The following is a 19,586-nucleotide window of genomic DNA, read 5'->3' as shown; positions in this document are numbered from 1 at the left end:
TCAGTTTGAATTTGAACTAGCTGATGTTTTAGATGTTGAATAAAGTGCCAGTTTTCTTTAGTTTGTCTGGTCATCTTGACATTAAATTCACTTATCTGAAGCAATAGAAAACATGCTTACCGATGTATGTCATTCAGAGAACATGCAGTCATAATGCAAGGTCGGAGTTTCTGTAAACATAACATTTAAAAAAAAAGGTCCTTATTTTACTGAATGTGTTCTGATTAAACTTGTTGATTTCTTATATTCTAACACATTCTCACTCCCAACTTGTCATATATTGATGCTTGAGCAGGTTCCCTCAGCGACGCATCGGGTATCGCTTTTGCGTCAATAATTCACAAGAAGAGTTTTCTCATTGAATGCTGTAAAGTGTCCGAAAACTGATGATTATGGGTTATAGGTTATGTAGTGATCTATGATGAGTCTATTCTATTTTTGTAACACTTCTGTGACTCTGTCATGGCTAATTAAATGTGTTAAGTACAGATACAGTTGCACCTTATTGGCTCCAAGAGGCTAATGTAGCTAGCATCCCGCGTATTTCTTCCAGCAAAAAAATAAATAAAAATGTTACAAACGTGTCTAAATGTCTTCAACCATTTGCGGCACAGTGCTACTACCATTAAGTCCTAAAACTGCCGTCAGCAACCTTATAACGTAACACTTGGGAGTTATTTATTTTCTTGTTCTATAGTACAAAAACATTTTTGACAGATTCAGGTTTGTACTCACCGGAGTGGAAGTGTCGCATGCGATGACGTCAGCTTCTTCTTCTTCTTGGATTTTTGGGCGGGTGGGATCCGTCCTTATTTTTATTTTAATCAAAAATATTGAAAACGTTTACAGATCCTTTTGAAAAATGTATATTCTGCCATATTGTATAATCTAATAAAATTAAATCATTCACATATTAATAAAATATTTTTTATTCATTAAACATGATCATTTTATTATTCAAGTTAATTGTATTCATTTATGTATTTAGTGTATTTATAATTAAATAAATTGTTTGACTAACTATAAAATTAAGTAATTAATTTAATGATTAATTATTAAACAATAATTAAATAATTGCTAGTTACTTAATTAATATATTTAATATTGACAACATTTTAAATATATTGTTAATTAAATTATTTAAATAAAAATTAAATCATTCTTATTTATTTAGTTAATAAATAATTAATAATAATTTTACTATTTATTTAAAATTAAATAGCTAAATTTAATTTTATTAAATTATTGTTATTGAGAGAATGAAACAATGCGTTTTTCTCTCATATTTGCCTGATGGCATTAAATTCAAATTATTGTACTATAAATTGTACAAAATACATTAAGTGGTTAAAAACTAATTAAAAGCGCAAAAACTCAAGATTTAAAAAAAAATTAAGCTTAAAGATAGAAGCCGTGTGCAAATACGTAAGTACACCCACCCATCATCCAACAGGGAAAGAGAAAAGACTAAATTTTAGTTGCAATATCTGGTTAATGTAAATATGCAAGCAGTTTTTCTTTATATGTCTCTGTGTGAAGACCTGGAGAGTCACAGCAAACCCTACAAAGATAGTTTTAGATTTTTTGTTATAGTTTAGTTTGATTTTGCTGTGATGTTTTGTTTGTCTAATTCAGTTAGTTTTAGTTAGTTTTTAGAGTGTGCTTGCTGGTTTTTATTAGTTAAATATTGTTTATTTGTATTTTATTATTTATAATAGTAGCTTTAGTTTTTTCATACATTGGTTAATTTTTACATGTAGAATTCAAAAAAGGTTATGTAGTGATTAAATATATATTAATTTGGTAATGCATATTCAAATGGGCTGCACAGTGGCGTTGTTGGTAGCACTGTGGCCTTGTAGCAAGAAGGTCCTGGGTTCGATTCCTCTGTTCTCCCTGTGCATGCGTGGATTCTCTCCGGGTACTCCAGCTTCCTCCTACAGTCAAAAAACATGACTGTTACGTGCTTAGGTAATAAACAGATTCACAAAAACAGGGTATCATATCTCTGATTTTAGTATGTTTTAGTTATATAACTTACGATATAGTTCCAGTTAATTATAGTTCTTCTCCATTAATTACCGTTTTCTCAATTTCAGTTGTTTATTTTGGTTAGCTATAATAACCTTGGCGTAGACAATGGATGAACGTAGATAAATACACCATAAAAACAACTGTATGGTTCTGTATGTTCAGGTCTCATGCTGCACACCAAGTGGCCGTAAATTTCCTGAGAGCAGATGTCACTTCTGGTGGTGCCAGAGTCGGGTCTTGTGTGTTTATTCTGCGAGTACAGTCATAAAACAGGCGGTCGAGTTGTAGACCTGTGGATCAGAGTCCAGTGATTCTAGCAAACACACCTCTAGGCCGGTGGGCGGGGCTTAACCCACAGTCAGGAAGTCAGTGACCATAAAGTTATCAAGGTTCTGTTGTGAGACACCCTGTTGTAGAGATTAGTTAGGGAAATTCAAGATTTATAACCTTTATAGTGTTGTTTAGTTCTGCTGCATGCAAGAACCAACAGGTGATAAATATTGGTGAGATTTGAGTTTGTTTAGTGCAGCCTTTTCATTTTAATACCATAAAAGTACAAGTAAAAAGTCCATCGATCCATCCATTTTCTGTACACCCTGGTCCCTTAGAGGGGTGCTGGTGCATAAAAGTAAAAAGTGATTACATAAAATAATTCAGAGAGGAACTGACTCGGTGATTAGGAAAAATGGGAAGTAATGTTTGCTTTGAATTACGGTAAAAAGGGCACAAAATGTCAACGGTTTTTAAAAAAAAAAAAAAAGATCCTGGTTTTTACCAAAAGACAAAAATGTACATACCCTTAAATGTACAAAAACACCAATCAGATCCCTCAGTAAATAAAGGTGAAATCAAACTGAAACACTAAAAACACAACTAAGCATAACATACCATAAAATTTCAGCATAAACATCTCAGGTTTCAAGGTGATGCTTGAACTCCTTGCAGTCACTCGCTGTGTTTCCATTAACCATAACATTGCGCAAATTGAAATTACAAAAATAATTTTGATGAATGAAAACACGTCAATTGACAAAAAGACACAACTTTGAAGCTGGAATAATGAGGTTTTTCACACCAAACGTTACTACTTTTTCTTCTTCTTGTTTTATGGCGGTTGGCAAACAACTTACAGGTGCATTACCGCCACCTTCCAGGTTGGAGTATGGATCACACGCTTATACCCTCCCCATAATACCCGTTCTTCTTAGAAATCTAAAAATACTCTCAAATATTATATCTCCTGATGATTTCTGAAATATTTCTCAAACGTTGCTACTATTGGAAACCATCGAAGAAGAGATCAGAAAGTAGAGGAAGGATGGTGGTTTTTTTTGGTGTTTTTTCGTACAATGTACAGCTGGTTCACACAGTTCATAAAAGATTGTGGATAATTCCAACGTGTTGAATCAGTCGCTCTTCTGTAAAATCGTCGAATATAATTTTCCATAAATGCCGCATACGTAGCCGTTTTTCAGTCCAACGGCTGAATAAGACGCTATCGGCTCCTCTGACGTCAGCGATGAGCGAATATATTTCATGTAGCTGCTTATTTACAATCGTCGCTGCCGTAATTTTTAATGACTTACCGCGTGAACAAGCTTATTTACGTGTGATTTTGATTTCATTTGTTATTTAATGGAAATGGCGAAATGGTGCTTTTTCAACATTAGCAGAATATCGACCACGACTAGCGCGTATTTGTAACGCAGGTTATGACCACGAGTTACTGAAGTCAAATAAGACAAACTGCTTGGCAGATACCAAAAACTGGCAAATCTACAAAAAGAACACCTGAAAGAGAAGAAAAAAAAGTTATTGCAGTGGATCAGGGGCCCAAGAAAGCAGGAAAAATGCAAAAATAAAAAAAGATTCAATCTAATTTTTGTAATCACAAATTTTTTATATTTTTTTTTACTATAGAATTTAAGTTTTTCAGTCGTTGCTATAAAATATTATTGAAAATTCAAAAAGTATTTGAAATTCTCATCTTTCTGATTAGCTGCCAGTTAAATTTATCAAGCTGCTTTGCTCCTGAAGCTGCATAGCAAGTGTGAAATTAACAGGTTTTTAAAAATGAAAAGACCAACAGAAGCGTTCAGCAGCCAAGAAGTGAAGGAAACTGCTGCTGGATTTTAGTCCAACTAAAATCAGAAGAGATGCATCATTTAAGTTAAACAAACGTAATAAATAAGGACTTGTGAGTAAAAGTGAGGAAAAAACATTTAAAAAGTTGATGTTACTTGACACATGGTCATAAAATCAGTCATGGGGTGTACTTAGTTTTTCAAAAACACAAATTTCCATTTTCACTTTTGCAACAATAACTAATCTCAAAGCAGAATATGCTCTGTGTTCTTAATCATAGATAAAAATAATTTTGACACCTGGTGAAGTACCTAAGAACATCAAAACGGTGTATTTTTTTTCTTTTCAATATTTCCGTATAAATTCTGAAAAGTCAGTGTGTCATAAGTAATTCTGGAGCTAACATGCAAGTTTGTGGCCAAATGTTTTCTCTGGAAACATCTTTACCAACATCATGTTTTGACAAGCCCTCACACAACCTGCTTCTTCTGGAAGGAGATCTCACATTTCTCACAGTAGCGCACTTTCACTCTCGCCACGCTCTTCATTGTCTTCACCAACGGAACGCATTACTGCTGGTGAGTACCAAAAACTTCACGTTTTTACCCAGTTTTTATGAATGCATGTGGTTTTTTTTCTGTAGTTTGAACTAGATGTGTTGCATTCATTTCATATAAAAAAATAAATAAAAGAGGAAAAGCTGAATTAAAGCGAACTCTAAAATATTCGGCAGAAAAATAGATGAAGATGTTGATACACTGCAGAATCTTACCAAGTATTTTTGATCTACTATTTTAGTAAACTTGAATTAAGATTAAACTAAGTTACAAACAACTTTTAAGCTAGAAATATGAGGTTGTTTTAAGTCAATACGTCCTTAATTTGAATAAAAAGGTTATAGTTATAAGTGAAGTACTGATTAAAGACATTTGAACTGAAAAATGTTGTGTTATACTGGCAAATTATTTCTCTTATAACTAACAATTTTCATCAATATTAAGGAAGTGTTGACTTAAAATAAGCTACTGTTTATTGATGAAAAGTTCCTTGTAAGTTGTTTTCGTCTTATTTCAAAAGTACTAAGATATTGCCTTGAAACTAAACCAAAATATTTGTTAAGATTTTGTGTTTTTGCAGTGAACATGCAGGAAATTACAATTTTACCCTCATGATACTTGTTTTATAATCTGTTGCGCAACTTTTAAAAGCACATCTCTCATAAAACATGAATTCTAAGTAGCAATATTCAGATTATTAAAGCTGAGTTTGGTTTTTACTTGCACTGGTATGCACTGAAATAGTTTTAATTTAACGTTACTGTGCAGTTAAAGCCTTTCTGCATGATCTTACAGGAATTCCTCTTGCAAACACAATAATCTTCTAACTTCACCCATATAACGACTCAATTTTAAATGTGCTTAATTGTATTTAAAGTTAGTGAACCATAAATATTATTTATAAAGGAGTTGCTAATAAAAATCTGGCACAACAGAGTTTTATGTAAACAAAGGCTGCAGTTCTGGGCATGCCCTCTGTGATTTGGGTTTTCCCTTTTTAATCGGTGCAAATATTTCCTCATAGTTGTCTGTTTTGTTTAAACCCACTTCCTAAAACATAAATTCACTCAAATACCTGCAGTTTACATGCATACTTTACTTTACTTGCATAACATATTTCTGAACTGATAAATGTTGTCTCTTCTCTGCAGAACCCATAAAATACGCTGCAAAACCACAAAATCTTAGCATTTATTTTTTTATTGCAAATATTGTAGTAATAAAAGAAAACTAACTTTTAACTTGTTATATGGAGAAAAAAGTAGATTATTTCACTTATAACTAATGTTTTTTCATTAATATTAAGATATTATTGACTTCAAACAAGCTCCTATATCTTGCTGTAAAGTTACTTGTAAGGTAGTTTTGTTTTATTTTAAGTGAACTAAGTTATTTGCACAAGAAAGTAGACCAAAAACTTGGCAAGATTTTGTGTTTTTGCAGTGTAGATTCATCGTAAAGCCACCGGGGTGAAAAATTATTGGCATCTTTACAGATTACTGTATTTTGGAAAGAACCTGAGTAGATATGAAAAGCTGATTTTAAATTATAATTTTATTGCCTGAAAGAGGAAAGATATCTAAGCTGCCCGGAGAAAACATAAATGGCCACAATTATGAGTTAAATGTGATTAATCATATTGTTTTTTATTCAGTTTCACTGATTTCGCTGACAATATAAAGTAGGCCAATATCCATAAACAGAGAAAGCTGGAGGAAGTGGTGAACCTTCCCAGGATTATCAACACAGGAACCCAGAGCAGCAGCCAGAGTTCTGCAGGTCCAACTTTCCTCAGTGAAAGTTCATGATTCAACAACAGAAAAAGAGAAATTGGGTAAAAATAGCAATTGTTTTGAAAGAAAGTGACCCAAATCCTGTTTAATAAACAAGAATAAAGCTGATTAATTGAGCTCCCAAAAACATAAAAAGTAGATGCCTCTATTTTAACACAGCAAAATCCGTTTTAAGTTTTGGATTTGCAATAACTAATTTCCCTTTCCTAGAAATTTTTTTATTTTTTTTGTACATTCTCTTGTATTTTGTCCCCCATGACAGAAAGCTTGAACTCCCCTGCTTTGACAGGTTTTGTGTTCAGCTGTGAATTTGCCACCGTCTTGGCTCTGGCTTTGTTTTTTTTTCAGTTATTTATGTGGTTGTCTGACTCCTGTTTCCCCCTGAGTCATTATCTTCCTCAGTATCTGTGCTAGCAGCTCTTCCTTTCACTCTATTTTCCTCCTTTTCTGTGTACGTGTTTATGGGCATGTCTGGTTTCTGGAAATATTTTTGTGTTTTGTTTAGACTTTTGGGATCTGCAGCCCCTTTGTTTTGCATTAATCTTCTTTATTACGTTTGTCTCCTTCGAAGAGAAACAATAAATATAGAAACAACATTAACAGCGCCAGGCTGTTACTGTTATGAAAATAATTACACACTAGCATAAGCTGCTGCTCCAACTAATATCTTACATTTGACTCTAGATCGCATTGGCTGTAAAACAAGCCCAAATCATTAACCTCGCACCACCGTGCTTTGAGAGTTTATGAAGTTTTTGAGCTGATATGTTGTTTTTGCGTTCACTTTTTTTCTAGTGAAGACCCTTAAGCAAGCCAGATATTTTCTTTTTTTCTAATTTTCATGTCACAAACTTTAAATTTTAACTGAATTCTGTGTAATCGGAGAAGAAGCTATTTGGTTTTTATCCAATTGCTTTCAGCGTCGGTCAGTCTGAGCACTTTTGGGAAAATTGGCAACTGCCTAAAAATGTTTTCTACTTATAAATAACCTTTTCAACTTTCTAAGTTTAGTGCTGACATCTTTGTTTTTTGTTATTGTGTCAACATGCGCATTTGTGCTTGCTTTTAGAGTTGGTCACACTTAAGCAAAGGTGGATGCCAAAAATAAAAAAAGAAACTATTCAAGTAAAACAAAATTTGGAAAAAAGTCTACCCAAGTACCGAATAACCAATTAAAACGTTAATCATTTAATATTTAAAAATTACATCATCAAGTGATATAAAAATTTGTGGACATTTGGTATATTTAAAAAAAGTTATTCAAGTAAACTCTGCTTTCATGATGGTCATATAATTCAAATTCAGTTAAAAAAAACTTTATTAATCCTTAAATGAAATTAAATATCGTCAAGACTCATTAGGTTTCTTGGATGGCTGTGGGCAGGAAGGATCTCCTGTAGCAGTCAGTATTACAGCAATTCTGAAGAAGCCTCTGGTTGAAGACACTCTGTTGTAATTATGTTTGATTTTATGAAGAATTCTTATTTGCACCATCATCTCCAAAATATTCCCCAGAACAGAACGAGCTCTCTTTATCAGGTTGTTGAGAAAAAACTCATTTTCCTCAACAATCTGTTGCGCTAAAATCTCCCCACAATAAAGGGCAATAAAATATGTTTCTATTATAGTCTCATACCTTGGCTGTAATAAGAGCTACTGTTGGCTTTCTATCATCTTAAACTTTTTTCTAACATGGTCTAGATCAGTGGTTCCCAAAGATTTTCTGGGCCTCCCTATGGATTACAATAAAATCCCCCCCAAAAAAGAAAAAAAAATCAACTGGGCACACACATCATTCAACCAGACATAAACCTAAACACACATTTTGTTTTCAAATTCCACTGAAGTTTATTTCACACTTCAGGTTGCAACAAAACAAACTACAAACCATCTTTACAGTGAAACACTTTTGTGTAACTGTTTTTTTTTTTCATTCATCCATTCCGCTTTGGGAACCACTGCTCTCGATGGTTGAATGTTAAGATTAGATCCAAAGAAGGTTGTTTCACTCTTCTTAGTGCCTTAAAATTAAAACCAGGTGGAGAAAATAAAAACGCCAACCATTGTAAATAAAAATGCTTCATTTTGTTTTTGTTGACTCAATGAATCAGCAAAAAAAACTAAGAAAAACAGGTAGAAAACACATAATAAGGGAACTGAATATCAGGTGACATTTATGAAAAAAGGTAGCAGGTCTCATTTGGTTGAAGCAAACAATGGAACCGGTTCTGGTTTTGTAAAACAAAACATGAACTAAAGCATAAAAGTAGAAATCAGAAATCCAGGTATGGGTGACAAATCCTGATCTGAACCAAGCCGTGTTGGATCACCTTACCTAGCTTTCAGCTGTTTAACTCTACCAGGTTTAGAAGGAGCAGCTAAGTGAAGCCAGGTTAAAGTAATCCTGTCACAGTGAGTGTTCATCCTCTGCCCACTTCGACAGACCATGAGGCCGATCACAGATTAACTGATTCAGGTCATAAATTATGAGTTTCTTTCATAGAGCAACAGATAATATTAGGATTTATACAAATAAATTCATAATGTTTGTAGCATGTAATGGCCTTCATTCACATCAGCTATGTTTGGTGCGCTTTAATCAGTGTGTTTGCCTAGAAAGTCCGGTTCGTTTGGGGAGTTGTGAATGCGCAATCAAACTCTAATGCGGACTCTGGTTCATCTAAAAACCTCAGTCTTGGTTCAGTACAAGTGAACTTTGGTGCAGTTTGAACACCAAGTGGACCAGAAACCGCTCCAAAAGCAGGAAGTGGACTACAGTGCAGGGCATTCTGGATAAACACAAGCAAGCGCGCAAGTCTATTGCTAGAGAATTAGCTTTTTTAAAAACATTTTTTTTACCAAAGACAAACAAAAAATCCTTCAATCACTAAAATCTGACACCACTTCATTTTTGTTTACATTTTGTAAAGAAGGAAGTTGAGCTCAGTGTCTTCTTCAGAGGTTTTCATGTTGTTTCCTTCAGTGGTTCTTGGTGCAGTGCCACCACAGGCGAGGAGGAGAACTGGTTTTTCAAATGATTTGGTTGATTTGACACAGTGCAGAGAGAAATCGAACTGCAACAGATGAAAATGCAACAAATGTTGCAACTTATCTCCTCAATTGGACCAAATCTACCGGACAATCTGGTGTGAAAACAGTTAAGCATTTCTTTTACCTCCTAAATGCCTTTGCCAACCCTTTCTATGTTTTTGTGTCAAGTTGTTTCTTTGCAACATTATTCACCCACTTACATGTTTGTATATAAGTTTATTCTTAAATCTTTTGTCATTCCTAAAATAATCTGAACCCTAACATCAATTCTCAAAATCATTTGCTTTCACATTCCAATATAACAATAATCAGTTTTTATTCTTTTCCTTGGCAGTGTTAGCCTACTTGTTGACATACTTGTTCAGCGAGTGAAAACATCCGACGATACTCTGCCAGAATGAATTCAGGGGGAAATATGACCTGCCGTCCTGGGAACAGTGAAGTTGCGAACGTGTTGGTGATCATTTTCCTGACTATCGAGACTCTGGTGGGGCTGCCAGGCAGCATCCTCGCGCTGTGGATCTTCTGTCGCCGTATGAAGTTCTGGAAATCCCACGTCACCTTCCTCTTTAACCTCTGTCTGGCCGACTTCCTGCTCTTCCTCAGCGTGCCCTTCCGCATCGACACCCACTTCCGAGGCGACGACTGGCAGTTCGGGTCGATTTGGTGCCGCATGAACCTGTACATGCTGTCCGTCAATCGATCTGCCAGCATTTCATTCATGACAGCCGTGGCAATCGACCGCTACCTGAAGGTGGTCCATCCACACCACCCCATCAGTCGACTGACCTCAACTCAGGCGTACAAACTGTCAGCGATGATATGGCTCATCGTGATTTTATATCGTATTCCGTTGTTGACAATCGACCTCCTCCATCCGGTGGGAAAGAAGAAAATGTGTCGCAGCTTCAACTCCTATGAAGTCCTCCCTACGGCAATAAAAATGCACTATGTAGCCTACGTCCTAGAGTTCTTCCTGCCTTTGTTTTTGCTCGTTTTCTGCTCCGTCAAGATCGCCTGCCAAATACAAAGGGTTCAAATGGAGAAAGAGAGAGCGCAGCGCGCCATCCGAGCTGTAATGGTCATCAACATGGTGTTCATCCTCTGCTTCATGCCAGGCGTCATCACAGGCCTGGTGGGGCTCTACATAGGGATGTTCCACCCAGAAGCATGTGAAACCTACAAGTTATGGATCAATCTCTTCATGGTGAGCATTGGCTTCACCTACCTCAACAGCGCCTTGGACCCCGTCATCTATTTCTTCTCCAGCTCTGTGTTTCATGACATTCTGAAGAACTCCTTCAAATGCAAGAGAAGCATCAGCGAAGACTGCACCCTATAACAGCTGACAGGTAAATTCAATAACAATTGAGGGTTTGTTTGATTGAAAAGAGCGGAAATAGATTTTTACATGCAATAATTCAGGCAAAATGTCTTCTGTTTTTCAGACAGGTTTAAAAATATATTGTATTTGTATTTAGATAGTGCTTCAGTGTTTCCACATAATGCTGACTACTACTGTCACAAGCTGCATTTATATTATTGAAGATATAATTGCTCAATTTGATATTTTCACTATAAATTAGCTTATTTATTTTCCAATTATGAAAAAACTTGGTTTTGAAAAAAAAGATTTTGATGCTGGGATGAGGTGATTTATTGGTTTACTTAGTAAAACAGCAATGAAAGCACTTTTTTTGCATCACACGAGTCGCATGATCAACAACTGGATTTTACTACTGGCAGAAATGACAAAGAAGAAGAAGACAGGAAATAATTGGAGGATCATGGTGCTGCCTGTTTGTAATGAGTTATTAAATGAACAATCTTATTCACGTGTGATTTTAGTTGTTTCTTTTAATGGAAAGATTACTGTTATGAAACTGAGTTTTTTTGACGTTAGTGGAATATTGACACATGTTTTGTGTACATTTGTAATGGGAACTCACCTTTTGACAATATCTTTCATGTGAAGTGGACCAGTTCTTCCTGCAGCATTCATGTTATGCATGAATGCTGCAGTTAGCATTCATGCATAGCCACAATTAGCATGGCTTGCCGACTTCCTTCTTTTAGTGCTAAATGTAAAGTTGGTCATTATGGACAAAAAAAAAATTATATGTCAGAGCCACCAGACAACATAAAGTCTAAAAATTAAGGTTTTGTCCCTGAGCGTGTTTCCGATCTGACTTTTATGCTGCTTTTAGACTCATTTTTAGTCTCGCTTCACTGTCATTTAGTACACTCTGACTAGCTTTAGCTAGAACCTTCAAAGGGCCTTTTGCTTTTTTGTTCTATGATTTATCTGCACATGTTTCACCAAAGCATATCCCATGACTATAGCATGTCTCAAAGACACAGAACAATTTCATTCCAGAATGGTGAGAAGAGAAACTTGGCACCTTCATGTCATGAGGTGTGGTGCGGGTTGGTGGTGAGGCAGACGCTATTGACCCAGATGAGATGAATAATGGATGTTTAATAGAAAATAAGTCCAGAAACACGGCAGCTCGCACAGAGACACACCGACGACGAACAGACTAGACATTGACGAGGACCCGACGAGGAACAAGGAACACAGGTGGAGTTAAATACATGGGAGGGTAATGACAGAACGAGACACACCTGGGAACAATCAAGGGGAGGACAGGACAACGAAGAGACGCAAGGACACAAAAAACTCTAAATGAACACAGAAAACACAGATCCTGACAGTACCCCCCCCTCAAGGGCGGCTACCAGACGCCCAAAAAACAAAAAACACAACAAGGGTGGGCGGAGGGGCGCTGGACGGGGGGCCAGAGTCCAGAAAAAACAAAAAACAACCCACCGCTGTGGGCGGAAACACAGGGAGGGCCAAGAGTCCAAAAACAACAAAAAACTACCCAAAGGGTGGGCGGAGGCAAAGGAGGCGGGAACCACGGAGGTGGTCTGGCGGTCGTCCGCGGCGGCGGGAACCACGGAGGTGGTCCGGTGGTCGTCCGCGGCGCTGGAGGCGGGAACCACAGAGGCGGTCCGCGGCGCTGGAGGCGGGAACCACGGAGGCGGGAACCACGGAGGCAGTCCGGCGGCCGTCCGCGGCGCTGGAGGCGGGAACCACGGAGGCGGTCCGGCGGCCGTCCGCGGCGCTGGAGGCGGGAACCACGGAGGCGGTCCGGCGGCCGTCCGCGGCGCTGGAGGCGGGAACCACGGAGGCGGTCCGGCGGCCGTCCGCGGCGCTGGAGGCGGGAACCACGGAGGCGGTCCGGCGGCCGTCCGCGGCGCTGGAGGCGGGAACCACGGAGGCGGTCCGGCGGCCGTCCCCGGCGCTGGAGGTGGCGATGAGTCCCGGGGGCCGCCCACAGACGGCGACGACGAGCCCCCCGAGGCAGGGTCTCTGGTGGAGCACAGGGGGTCTCGGTTGGAGCACAAGGGGTCTCGGTCGGAGCACAAGGGGTCTCGGTCGGAGCACAAGGGGTCTCGGTCTCGGGTGGAACGCAGAGGGTCTCGGTCTCGGGTGGAACGCTGGGGGTCTCGGTCTCGGGTGGAACGCTGGGGGTCTCGGTCTCGGGTGGAACGCTGGAGGTCTCGGTCTCGGGAGGAACGCTGGAGGTCTCGGTCTCGGGAGGAACGCTGGAGGTCCGGGTCTCGGGAGGAACGCTGGAGGTCAGGGTCTCTGGAGGAACGCTGGAGGTCAGGGTCTCTGGAGGAACGCTGGAGGTCAGGGTCTCTGGAGGAACGCTGGAGGTCAGGGTCTCTGGAGGAACGCTGGAGGTCAGGGTCTCTGGAGGAACGCAGGGAGTCAGAGTCGGAACGCAGGGAGTCAGAGTCGGAACGCAGGGAGTCTCTGGAGGAACGCAGGGAGTCTCGGAAGGAACGCAGGGAGTCTGGGTCTCGGAAGGAACACTGGGAGTCTCGGAAGGAACACTGGGAGTCTCGGAAGGAACACTGGGAGTCTCGGAAGGAACACTGGGAGTCTCGGAAGGTGCGCCGGCTGGAACGCCGGCTGATTCGGCCTCGGGTGCGCCGGCTGGAACGCCGGCTGATTCGGCCTCGGGTGCGCCGGCTGGAACGCCGGCTGATTCGGCCTCGGGTGCGCCGGCTGGAACGCCGGCTGATTCGGCCTCGGGTGCGCCGGCTGGAACGCCGGCTGACTCGGCCTCGGGTGCGCCGGAGCGAAGCCTTGGAACCGGCCGCGGAGGCGAGCCGCAGCGAAGCCTTGGAACCGGCCGCGGGGGCGAGCCGCAGCGAAGCCTTGGAACCGGCCGCGGGGGCGAGCCGCAGCGAAGCCTTGGAACCGGCCGCGGAGGCGAGCCGCAGCGAAGCCTTGGAACCGGCCGCGGAGGCGAGCCGCAGCGAAGCCTTGGAACCGGCCGCGGAGGCGAGCCGCAGCGAAGCCTTGGAACCGGCCGCGGGGGCGAGCCGCAGCGAAGCCTTGGAACCGGCCGCGGGGGCGAGCCGCAGCGAAGCCTGGGAAACGGCTGCGGGTCCGGAAAGCGACGAGGGGCCGGGTGCACCGGCGGCTCACGTCGTTGTCTCCGAGCGGGCAGCGGAGGTGGCGGCTCCGGAAAGCGACGAGGGGCCGGCTCCACCGGCGGCTCAGGTCGCTGGCTTCCCGGACGGAGGTATCGACGGGGGCCATATCCGGGGGGTGCCAACACCAGTCTTGTCCCCCGGAATAGCTCCCGCTGCAGGTCGGCGAGGGCTTCAGCCAGCTCCCTGTCCTCCCTGCCGGACCTCCGCCTCGGGCCGCTCTGCCCTTTAGGAGGTAACCTCCTGAATGCTGGGTCCATGTTAGCAGCCTCACCGATCGGTATGGTCGGGTCCTTCTGTCATGAGGTGTGGTGCGGGTTGGTGGTGAGGCAGACGCTATTGACCCAGATGAGATGAATAATGGATGTTTAATAGAAAATAAGTCCAGAAACACGGCAGCTCGCACAGAGACACACCGACGACGAACAGACTAGACATTGACGAGGACCCGACGAGGAACAAGGAACACAGGTGGAGTTAAATACATGGGAGGGTAATGACAGAACGAGACACACCTGGGAACAATCAAGGGGAGGACAGGACAACGAAGAGACGCAAGGACACAAAAAACTCTAAATGAACACAGAAAACACAGATCCTGACACTTCATGCATCTGATGAACCCGTCGTCCACCGTTCTCTTCCTGAGATCTTGACCAGTTTTTCCCCAGGATGTCATACAAGGAAACAAACTGTTGTTGTCTTAAAATATACCCACAATTATACCCCCAGTTTGCTCAGATGTTGTAGCTTAACAAAAATGTGGAGCCTTACAAAACAATTTCATCATCAGAGTTGTTAAGAGGGAGTGTTGCCCAACGTCTGACCTTAAAAAATGTTTCTCTGTCATTATTTTCACAAGCCCAAACTGGCCTGAACCAGGAAATGAGTTGCTTGATTTCATGTCAGACAAAGAGGGAAAAGCATATTTCTTTGTGCAGACAATGGGTTTTAACGTTAAGTGTTTCTAAAGAGAAGATACTCATTTACTGATTTCCTAATTTCTTTCCACAGCCATATTGCACGGAAACAACACTTCTTCTTCTTCTTCGTGGGATTACAGATCTACATGCAGCACAAATACCTAAGAGACACTTTTACACACAACTTACCCATAAAAAATACTTAATTTAACATGACAGAACAGAACAAATCCAACAGATTTCTACTAGGCCAGACCAGAACTTTTTCTTTAGTGCTGATGTTTTACAGTGCGTCATTGATTGGTGTGTAATGAAGCATCTTCCAACCATCTTAATGCACTCTAAAACATGTTAGTTATTGTAATTCTTGGAAAGGATGTTATCAGCAGTACAGACAGTTTTTCAACTGATGATCTAGTACAATGCATAAAATCTGCATTTACTTTTGTAATTAATGGTATTTTAGTAAAAGCATAGCTGGTATTTTTAAGGTGGAATGATGAATAGTTAGTAGGTAACTACTTTAACCTGCTAAGACAGGATGAATTAAAAGTAGTTCTGATTGTTCTGGTGAGCTAATCTAGCAGAGTATATATTTATGTATTTCCCACCTTTTTTCTGGACAATTTCCTCAAAAAAACTATTAATGCTGAGAATCTCTGTTGGTAATTCTAAGGAAAAATACTCAGAAAACCATTCAATATTGTTTTATTTTTACTCTGTATTCGTAAGACTTCAAACTTTCGTCTGATGCTTGATTTTGCTGAAGATTTGACATGTTTTTCTAAATAACCAAATTATCTGTTTCTACATATTTTGAAGCCAGTGACTTACTGTCAATGACTAACATATTTTAATAAGAAATTAACCAATAAAAATGGTGGCTGATCCACAAAAGTACATTTGCTGAAGTTTGAAAAACTGCAGAACTAAGACGGTTTGTGTCACAGCTTGTCACACTGTGTTAATAAACTAAAAGATGTGGATCTCAATTGCTGCAAAATGCTGCACTTTTTGTATTACATGATTTCCTTTTCCCTTGAAAGTTTTCCACAGCAATTTGATGAGACATGCAACTCAAGAAAATGTTGCTAACTGCTAGCCAAAGTGAGGCCAACTCCATGAAACACCTTTTAAAATTAAACTACTTTTATAATTTTGAGCTAGAATTTTATTTTTATAAACTTTTAACCTGCTGACACATTTGGATAAGACCGAATTGGACATTTGGATATGACATTTACAGTATTTCATAAATGTCTATACTTATAAACAGGAAGGCCATAGTAGCTTAATCACCGTACCTCTTTTTTATTTGAAACACATGCTAAGCTACCTGTGCTAATCAACTTGTTAACATCTCACCATATTTAGCAGACAACTATCTAATACAATAGTAATTACATATATAACAATAGAAGTATATTAATTTTTCTGCATTCTCTATTTTTTTATCGCTAGATTTCTAGTTTGTGTAAAGAGCGAATTGCTACGGGAGACAAACTAGCTTGACTGTGGTTTAAATGTCTGTCAAGTAATGTTCAGATAAACCACTATGAAAACTTTTCTGAAAATTGAGGAGTTTTTGTTTTTTTAAGACCTTTAAAAAGATCTTAAAAAATCTTTTTAAGATGCCTCCATCCTGGTTGTCGGAACAGTCTGATCTTATTTCTCTGTATCCAAGTGTGTTAAAGGAGTTGTTTAGCACAGGTGATATTCTGACTAATCAGTAACTGTAAATCTTCTTTATATGGCCTGTCTAAAAATAAAAAATACAACAAAGATCCTACAAAGATGATCAGAATAGCAAAGCTACATGCTAGCTTTTCCTTGGCTAATGCTAGCGAGACTTTTTCCCAGTTGCTTTTCTTTTCGTTTAGTTTTTCTACTTCTGTTTGTTAGTTTACTGTACTATTTTAATTGACTGAAATTTGTGGAACAATTCTTTAAAAATGTCTTTAATCTCAAATAAAACAAATATATATTCAGAGAGTATCACATTACAGAACTATGACAGAGTATTAGGACCATACAAATAATAAAAAATATAATAATTACAAGAATAAAGTCATAAAATTACTAAAATAAACTTGTACAAGAAAAAAGTCATAATGTTATGAGAATAAAGTTGTAGTATTACGAAAATAAAGTTGCATTATTATGACTTTATTCTAATATTTCGACTTTATTTTCAGAATATTATGACTTACTTCCCATGCAACTTTATTCTCGTGACATTATGACTTTATTCTTGTAATATATATAAATTTTCTCTACAGAAAATCCCTGACAAACCACTCAGTTAAATAGTTTGATCCACCACCGCTAACAAAACAACTCATGTTGAGTTGAAACGTTTTATCTCCGTCCAGAGTACAAGTATGCAAGAACAGGGAGCGCATGCAAACGCCACAAAAACAGCCTGTGCCTTTAAACAGGGAAGAGGTCAAACAAGAGGTCAAGAGCGTAGAAAATAGTGGTAAATAAATTTAAAAAACCTTAATTTGCACTTATTTGGCTTGCAGCACTTAATATTTGCTTGCAGTTGTGTTTGATTTAAATTGTTTTTAAAGAATAAATGCATCAAAATGTACATGTCTATTTACTGTTTATATGCTGTTTGTTCTAACTCTGAGCAATAAGAAAATAAACACTGGAATCGCTGAAAATATTCTTGGATGTAATGTTTTTAGAAAAAGAGAAAGAATATCAAGGACTAATTTTGTATATTTTTTAGCAATAAAACTGTGCATTTATGTTTTTATTCATCTACAGTCTATAAATGTTTCTTAACTTAACTGACTTGTTGTGCATTATTATGTTTATCTCTTTCTTATGCACCATTCCTCTGTATGGTTACATGTTGCAACATAAACATGATCACTGAAATCTCATCCAGGGCGGCTTTATTTTATCAGCACACACCAAAAACTAGTTCCTAAATTTATGTTTCTTGCATCACTAGATTAGGTAATTGTTGAGAATTTGGAGATGTTTTACTGGTACATGGTGAGAAATATCACATCAAAACATTGGAAAATGAGGACCTCTACTGGTCTACTGGTATTGCACTACAGGGTGAACATAATTACAGCCATTAATCCTGCTATTCTTGCTTTGGAAATAAATAAATATAAATATTATCTGTCAAACATACGGCTATCCAATAATAGTACAGTGAAAGTTTCCCAGCTTTCCATTTGCATCTGTGAATGACAGCCTGTGAGTATATCATTCCCAAAAGTCAGAATTTAATAAAAAACAGAAGTCTTTCCAAATTATGTTATCAAATTGAGGTATTTTGGTTTGATCTCAGCTCACAATTTGTAAAAACTGGGATCAGAATCTAAATAAATGGAAACAAATAGTCTTGTGAATTCTTCCAGAAAATAATGCACACTTAATTATTTAACTCCAGGATGAAAGGTGAACTAATATAAAATTATCTAGGTAGACACAATGGTTTCTAAAGTAAATATTTATATTCTAATATATATATATATTTTAAGGAATTCATATAACTTTTTTGAACTGATTTGGTGAATTAAATATACTTTTTAATAAAATGTAAAAATGTACATTTGTAATTATTATTTGTAAATATTTTTGTTCCACAACATACTGAAAATACAGTTTAATCCAACTTTCTCTCACTTTAAAGACGAGTTTAGTGAGGAAATAATACGTTTTGTTGTACAACGTTTACGTCCCTCGACGGATTCTTCTCATAGCGTGGATGTCGGTTTTTTGGAAAACACACCACTGGTGAACACGCAGGGAACTTCCACGTCATTAAAAAGACACACTAGAGGTTCATCTAGAGCCACTGCGATCTTTATTTCTTTTATATTAAGCTTAACCACGGCTCTGCTTGTATTAATACCCATTTTGGGGGGTTTATGTCGTCCCCCGAACAGATAATGTGCAGATAAAACGGAAAAAAATCTTCCGTTCACGTATTCCTCCGGATTCTAAACGTTCGTGTAATGTATTATCTACATGTAATTGGTAGAATAATAAGAAAAGAAAACGTTTTACACAAAAACGTGTCATCACGGCTACACGTCATCATGGGTAGCCGTGGTTATATCCCCAAATGCCCACCATTAACAGTAGGCTCCAGTGGCGCAATCGGTTAGCGCGCGGTACTTATAAGTCAGTACACTGCAGAGCAATGCCGAGGTTGTGAGTTCGAGCCTCACCTGGAGCAGTCTTTTGGTGCTTCCTTCTGGAACGTTCTGCCACTAAAACGTAGTCCGGTTCAGTAATCTTCTCTAGTTATCACACGCTTTTTCTATATTGTGATTGTGTCTGTAGGTACTCTTTTGAAAATGAAACTAAAAGCTGTAAGGAAGCTGAACGTGTCTCAGTGTTTTCCTGTGATGATCTGGCCATCTGTCCAAGGTGTAGACAGTATTGTCCTCGCATTGATGTCTTGTCTTTCTGCCTTAGTTATTAGAAATGTTTGAATATTTTAATTATATCCTAGTATTTTTATTATTATTATTATTATTATTATTATTATTATATTTTATTTTTTTTAGCATTTACTCCATTTAGTAGCATTCAGTTTAGAATTATTGTACTTGTAGGTAGTCTTTAATTTATGTTTCATTTTTAAATATTTAAAT

General features: G+C 38.7%; 1 protein-coding gene and 1 non-coding gene across 2 annotated transcripts; both read left to right on the top strand.

Annotated features, from left to right (window-relative positions):
* Nucleotides 1-4,594: 4,594 nt before the first annotated feature.
* hcar1-3 (hydroxycarboxylic acid receptor 1-3) lies at nucleotides 4,595-16,998 on the top strand. The gene is made up of 3 exons (XM_032554129.1): nucleotides 4,595-4,697; nucleotides 9,855-10,872; nucleotides 15,047-16,998. The coding sequence occupies exon 2, from the start codon at nucleotides 9,918-9,920 to the stop codon at nucleotides 10,860-10,862; it is 945 nt and encodes a 314-aa protein (XP_032410020.1). The 5' UTR covers nucleotides 4,595-4,697; nucleotides 9,855-9,917; the 3' UTR covers nucleotides 10,863-10,872; nucleotides 15,047-16,998.
* Nucleotides 16,999-19,071: 2,073 nt separating this feature from the next.
* Nucleotides 19,072-19,165, top strand: trnai-uau (transfer RNA isoleucine (anticodon UAU)). Its single transcript has 2 exons — nucleotides 19,072-19,109; nucleotides 19,130-19,165. It is a non-coding gene; the product is annotated as a tRNA-Ile (tRNA).
* Nucleotides 19,166-19,586: the final 421 nt, after the last annotated feature.

The sequence above is a fragment of the Xiphophorus hellerii genome, chromosome 22 (assembly GCF_003331165.1).
Source record: "Xiphophorus hellerii strain 12219 chromosome 22, Xiphophorus_hellerii-4.1, whole genome shotgun sequence".
Taxonomy (NCBI): domain Eukaryota; kingdom Metazoa; phylum Chordata; class Actinopteri; order Cyprinodontiformes; family Poeciliidae; genus Xiphophorus; species Xiphophorus hellerii.
Note: the sequence above shows the minus strand (reverse complement) of the source record. Positions and strands in the feature narration are given on the sequence as shown.